The sequence below is a fragment of the Seriola lalandi genome, unplaced genomic scaffold (assembly GCF_002814215.2).
Source record: "Seriola lalandi dorsalis isolate HSWRI2012SDOR001 ecotype SW California unplaced genomic scaffold, Sedor1 jcf7180002054850, whole genome shotgun sequence".
Taxonomy (NCBI): domain Eukaryota; kingdom Metazoa; phylum Chordata; class Actinopteri; order Carangiformes; family Carangidae; genus Seriola; species Seriola lalandi.
Genome location: NW_019525403.1, coordinates 2,717,449 through 2,724,001, shown reverse-complemented (window position 1 = coordinate 2,724,001; position 6,553 = coordinate 2,717,449). Strand labels below are relative to the sequence as shown.

At 38.7% G+C, this 6,553-nt stretch overlaps 1 protein-coding gene across 4 annotated transcripts in view; it reads left to right on the top strand.

Annotated features, from left to right (window-relative positions):
* runx1 (RUNX family transcription factor 1) overlaps positions 1-6,553 on the top strand; it is a 45,009-nt gene that overhangs the window by 21,105 nt on the left and 17,351 nt on the right. For 2 of the 4 annotated variants that reach the window (XM_087179524.1, XM_023426912.2), the window contains one exon: positions 6,368-6,519. In XM_087179524.1, the coding sequence (XP_087035650.1) occupies positions 6,427-6,519 (93 nt within the window). In that variant the 5' untranslated portion in view covers positions 6,368-6,426. Of the gene's footprint in view, positions 1-385; positions 522-4,108; positions 4,529-6,367; positions 6,520-6,553 lie in introns of those variants that run through there. The other 2 variants (XM_023426913.2, XM_023426914.2) reach the window with 2 other exon arrangements.

Genomic DNA, 6,553 nt, shown 5'->3' with positions numbered 1-6,553 from the left:
AGTTGCTAAATGAAATTAGCAGCTTTAAAGAGCCTGAGGGCAAAGTGGAGTCGTGTCCCCCATGGCTACGCTTTAGAGAGGGAGGGAATGAATCAAGCTTGACTGGATCCTCCTCCTCCTCCCCTCCCTCACTTTTTTCCTGTTTTTTACTAATATATGGGGGGAGATGAAGGGGGGAGATGAAGGGGGGGGGTGAAATCGGGGGATATAAAAGCAGATCGTGGAGGTGAGGACAAGCTGGCGCATCTTCTTCTGTTAACTCCAGATTCTGGATAAAAAGTTTATTTATTTTCCTTTTTTTTTCTTGTTTCCTGTTTCTGTTTTCCCTTTTTTTTTTTTTTTTTTTCCCTTGATGCATCTCTTCTCCTGTCTGGCTGTTTGGAGGTTTTTTGGCTCTAGCTGTCACTGCCTCTGCACCCAGGACTGAAGCATGAACCCCGGGGCGTTCTCCGGCCCCGGCCCCCTGTCCTGGGCCATGTACCTGATGAGGAAAGGCCGGACGGAAAGCGGCGGACTCTTCGGTAAAGCTCGCTCTTTGTCACACCTTCACCATCACCATCACCATCATCATCATCATCACCGTTTCGTCATGCGTTTTTCTCGCTTTGAGCTTCGACAGAATTTTTACTTTGTCGGAGACTTTTCATCAGAATTCACTCCTTCGTTGACGAGTTCACTCGTTGACTCGTCCCTGTGTTCGGTCGCCTCTGCATCATCATCCTAACGTGTCGTCTCACGGCTAAAAACTCACATTTAGAAGTCTGGTTCTGCGAGTCCTTCAGGTCTAGCTGTTGTAGGTAGTTCTGATTCCATTCGGTTTCTAGAGAAGGTTCTGGATCCTTGAAGGTGATAATGAATGATCAGAGGTAGTTATTATGGGGTGTGGACCATATATGATTGTTCTATAGGCCCCCGGTTCGACTCGCCCCACTCTCTCTCTCTCTCTCGCCTGTATTTCCTGTGTGTTTCCACCTACCCGCTCAAATAAAAGCATAAAAACACCCCAAAAAATTACTTAAAAAATAAGCACTGTATAGGACATTTAGACCATCCTATTAATTTCATGTATTTATTATATAATTTAGAATTTGGGATGTTTGAGTTTTATAGATTCTGATATAGTTATTGATGGTATATGTCTTTTTTTTTTACTATTCAAACCTGAGAAAAACCCTGATCCTCACAGTCTGGAGGACATTTGAAGGAAATCAAACATTGAAGCTTCTGATTGGTGATAATATTATAAGCTTAAGCTTACATTTTACTAATTAATCAAATATGAACAGATGATTTTTTTGTTATTATTTGATTATTTACAGTTAGTCTGTCTGTTAATCAAATAGCTTTAACATTGACGCATTAACTGTTTCTGTTAATGTGAGGAAACATTTCATCAGTGGAGGTAAATGCTAATTATAATAATTACAACAATTAGAAACAAACAACTATTCCTATATTAGATAAGATAAGAAAGTCTATAAATATTATTATTATTATTGTTATTGTTGTTATTATTAATATTATTAATATTCTCAAAAGCAAAAAGTCAAATATCAAATAATTATAGTATAATATAATATATACAATTATATATTTAAATATAATAATAAGTGTTCTACAGGGGAGAGTATATTAGTTTAATTATGTCATTAACTGTTATATTTTATATTATAACATGTTGTATAATTATGTGACAGAGCCAGTCTTTTCCGCTGCTGCTGATAACATGCAGTAAAGCCGGTATCAATAGCTTTGATAGCTGATTGTGGCTGGGTATTGATTATGGATCAGAGGACACAGAGCAGCTCGTGTTACAGTGGGAAACGCTCGCAGAGAGAAATCCAACTCCTCCGTCTTCTTCTTCTCTGGTCACAGACTCGACATCCAGTTCGTTTATATTTAAATTGTATTAATTATATTATTATTAATGATTTTAAATGTAATATTATGATTTTTTGACTGAGTCTCTATGGTGTTTTATAAGGCCTAAACTCCTCGCAGCCTGGTGTTGCGAGTGAATTATTGATGGTGGTTAAATTCAGGATAAATGTTCAGTGTCAGGTCTAATGACAGGAAGTGCAACTCGAACAGGGTCACGTGATCATTAGCAGCGAGGACGTCATGTGATATAACCGTCAGTGACAGAGACCAGCGAGGCGTCCGCTCAGGTGATGGCGGCTCAGATCAGGAGGAAGTGAAAAATAGATATTTCTGAGGGCGAGTGGCGCCGTGTCCGTCCGAGAGCGAAGGCGTTTTACATTTTTTATCAGCCCCCCGTGGCTACACGAGGGGAGGACGCCGAGGCAGAGTGGCATCTCCCTAAAACTCCTCCGACAGCGCGATGATGCAACTTAAATCAAACCGACTGACTCCAGAGCAGAGAGGAGCTCACACGGCCAAGTTCACAGCTGACCTTTGACCTGTGGAGGAGGCGGAGTCTGAGGAGAAACAGGGAACCAAAATCGACCTTTATCGTCACCAGAGTCATGACTGAGCAGGTGTACAGAGGCCATAAAGAAAGACTTTTAAAGCACTGACAGATTTTATTTTGAAAATCATCTGAATTCCTGTTTAAAAAGAAATTCAGAAAAAAGATTCTGGTGTCCAGACCTGATGAAGAGAATGAGATGTGGTTGAAAGCTCCAGTAAAAGTGGAGATTAAGTTGAGATTGTTTTGTTAATCATCAGTTTGTCAATTTCAGATCTAAAAACGTAAAATTAATTTGTGAAAAAAAAAAAAAAAAAAACTCAAAATCTGAGTGAACAAATCCGTCCAATCAGGTGATGTTCTGTTGGTCATGTGGCCCAAGAAAGAGCCACTAAAAAACTGTACAGGAGCACAAACCATATAAACACAAAACCTACATGGACTTTAAATTTCATCGCTATGACTTATTATAAGTTTTTTATTTAGAAGCTGAGTTTTATCAGATGCATTCTGGGAAACAGAGGTTACACAAAAATAAAACAAAAAATACATCACAACAGAGAGAAGCTGCATATTTTTCAACAGAGATGAAGTAAAATAAAATAAATTAACTAAAATTAAATACAATAAAATGAAATTTAAAAAAATATGAAATATAATAGAATAAAATGAAATGAAATCAATAAAATAAGATAAAATACAATAATTATACAATAATTATATACAATTAATTTTAACTATTTGGAGCAATTTTTACTCATTTTTACTCTTTATGGACTCAAAGTGTCATTGAAGATTAAATTAATTAACTGGAAACAAATGTTTTAGTAAATGAATAATCGTCTGATGCTTTGTGACATGAATTTTGTCAAGATTTATCCTCCATACATTTTATCATGTTTCATATTATTTAACTAAATCAGCCTCTTTTCTATGATCATTATGTTGAAGCTGCGAAACACAAACATTAGAAATTAGAATTCAAGCAAAAATACGATAATTAAAAATATACAGATGAATTATTTTAATCTGAGAAACAATTAAAAATCTAAAATAAATGATTTGAATAATCTGAAATAATAATGACTGATAGATTAAGATTCATAGTTGAAGTCTGGATCATTGATCCGGATCAAACTGATCTCAGATCGTATTTAAATGTTCAGTCATGTCATTCAGTTTACTGTTGCAGTTCAGAATCAGGACTGAGATCATCTACTGCCCCCTCTCGTCTGCACGCGGGACTGGAAGTCTGGACTGGTTTCACCTCTATGAACTGGTGGAGTTAATGGACAGCTGCAGATTAAACTGTGCACATTTAGAGCAAGAGAAGAAGCAAAGGGAAACAGGATGATGGGAAGTTTTGGAGACATTTATAAAGTTATAATAATATATATATTTTAATACAGTTGTTTCTGTGTTAAAATCCTCAATTTTTCGTATAAAGTCACTTTAACCACATGGTTTGAATTCATGGAGATGTAGCAGCTTCTGCAGCGCAGGAGGAAGTGCCCCCCTCCTTCTCCTCCCTCCCTCCCTCCACCTCTTCTCTTTCTCCCCCTAAACCCCGCCTCCCGTCGGACGGACGCGACGCTGATTGGCCGCAGTGACTTCGCAGTAACAGACAGCGGCGCGCCTCCCCATTGATGAGATGCAAATCCGCCGCTCTGCCGGTAAAAGGTTGGTGCTGCGAGCCGCGCTGCACTGCTCCTCTGGAGGGGAAGGGAGAGAGACATAAAGAGAGAGTAAGAGAGAAAGAGAGAGATTTAAAGTGAATTTATTTTCCTGGTTCTTTCACTCCTCACGCGCCATGTGGAGACTTCACCTCAGCTGAGACACAGGAGGATCTTTAAAGACTTTCGATTCCACCTGGTCTGGAGAACCACCGGGGGCTTTTTTACGCACGGAGACCGAGACCCGGCGCGTGTGGGACGGGGACAACGCGGGATAACGAGCCGCTATTTTGTGGACAGATACAAGCAAACAGTGAGACTTCACACAGAAGAGAATCTGAGACCAGGCGAGGAAAAGAGCGGGAGGTTTTCACAGCAAAGACGCGCCGTGACGCACAAATGGTTTTTCTGTGGGACGCGAAATACGGTACAAAACGGTTTCTTCTTCGTGTTTCTGCTGCTGCTTTGTGACAAGCTTTAATCCATCAGGAGGTTTTCACATTTGAATACGTAGAGAGAAAAGACGGGAACTACCAAAATCGGTCCGAATCCTCCTCCTGTGCGTAAAGACGCACAGGACCCGGAGCTGAGGTTCAGATCTCAGGCTCCAGAGAGTGAGAGGTTCTGCTGCAGGTTTTAATCACACACTCTTTCATATAAAACACTCTCCTGTTTGTTTAAATATTACAATCAAGAAGTTTAAAATCAAGTTCACACACTTAAATAATAACTGATTATAACGTGAGTGCAGGATAAATCCAGGAGCTGACTCAGTGTGTGTTTTCATGTGGAGTCACTTCCTGATTACAAAACAACATTTAACTCATCTGTTTATTATTTTCTATTTTTGTCCTTTTTCTCTTTCAAATTCAGATTCACCAAATGACCTTAAGTCACTTAGTGATATTATTTGAATAAACAAACATGTCCATATAGTTTATCTGAACCACTATGATTTAAAAGTCTGTTTATTATTTATGTTTCATTTATTTTGTCCTTTTTCTTTAAGCTAAATGCCTAAAAAGGAGGCGACACATCAACAACATTTATTATTATTTATGTCAGTTTCCTGTTTGTTATTATATTCACACCTGGAGTCACTATTTGATTGACATTTATAAAAATACTAGTCATTTAAATATATGACATGTTGATATACAGCAGTTTATCTGAAGCACTTATTATGTATGTCTTAAAATAAAACACCAGGCGACTTATTTCTTATTTCAAATATAAATTTTATGAATAATATTCTTCTTGTTATTATTAAAATGTTGAGTTTCTGGTTCTGACGCTTGATGTTGAACTAGATTTGACAGATTTATAGAGATTTTTAGAGTCTCTGAATGAAACTGTCTTCGGTGCGGGGGCCAACAACGGGCCGATGTAACTGTGTAGATTATACAGAGGGATGAGATTTACACTCGCATCATTCAGCGGCTCCTGGTCCAGGTCTTGTGTCTGTGCTCGGCTTTATGTTTCCATCAGACCTGAATCTGTTTTTACACCGCGAGAGATAAATATATACAGATCTAAGATCCGTCAGTCAGATCCTGTGTTCGATTTAAATATATTTAATAACACAATATAATAAACATGTCTCAGTTTAATGTGAAGAATTCTCATTAGAAGTTTGTCGTTTTCTAAATCTAAAAATCAGCGGATCAGTGACGTTACACTGTTTGTGTGTCTGTGTTAAAACCACAACACACAACTGTAACCGCACAGTTTCCTGATTCACTCCTCTGACTGGATGAGGTTATTGATTATTATTAATTATTATTAATTGTAATTGTTGTTTGGCTGTTACTGTTTTTCATTTTATAAAAACAGGAGCTGCTGTCTTTAGTTTCATGAGCACATTCTCTGGTATTCAAGTCAGTGTGACTGCAGTGTGTGTCATCATGCACTGTGTATATAGGTGTGTGTGTGTGTGTGTGTGTCCTTCTGTTATACTCTGTTTTTAAACTGGAATAATAATTGATGTAAAATCAATGCAAGCTTTCAGTATTCAGAATTTAAACTAGCTGATTTAAAAGGAGGCAACACATCAACCAAAGTCCATTCATTTTTTTTTAACCAATTAAAGGTTTTTTATCAGTTTCATATTTGATATAAATTCAGCTTAAAAAAAAAATGTATTATCATAATATTTATTGATTAATTTACTGCTTATTAATTGTTTCGTTTGTTCATATTTGTTGATTTTACCATCAAACACCCACAAACAAAAAGAAACTCACCCCCCTCCTCTGCTCTCTCCCAGACCCAGCCTCCGGCCGGCGTTACACCCCCCCCTCCACCACCCTCGCCTCAGGCGGGAAGATGGCCGAGGCCCTGCCGCTGGGCGCCCAGGAGGCCGGAAGCGGGGCCGCTCTGGTGGGCAAGCTGCGCCTGGCCGACCGCGGCATGGTGGAGGTATGATCACGACCCCACCTCAGAGAACCCCCAC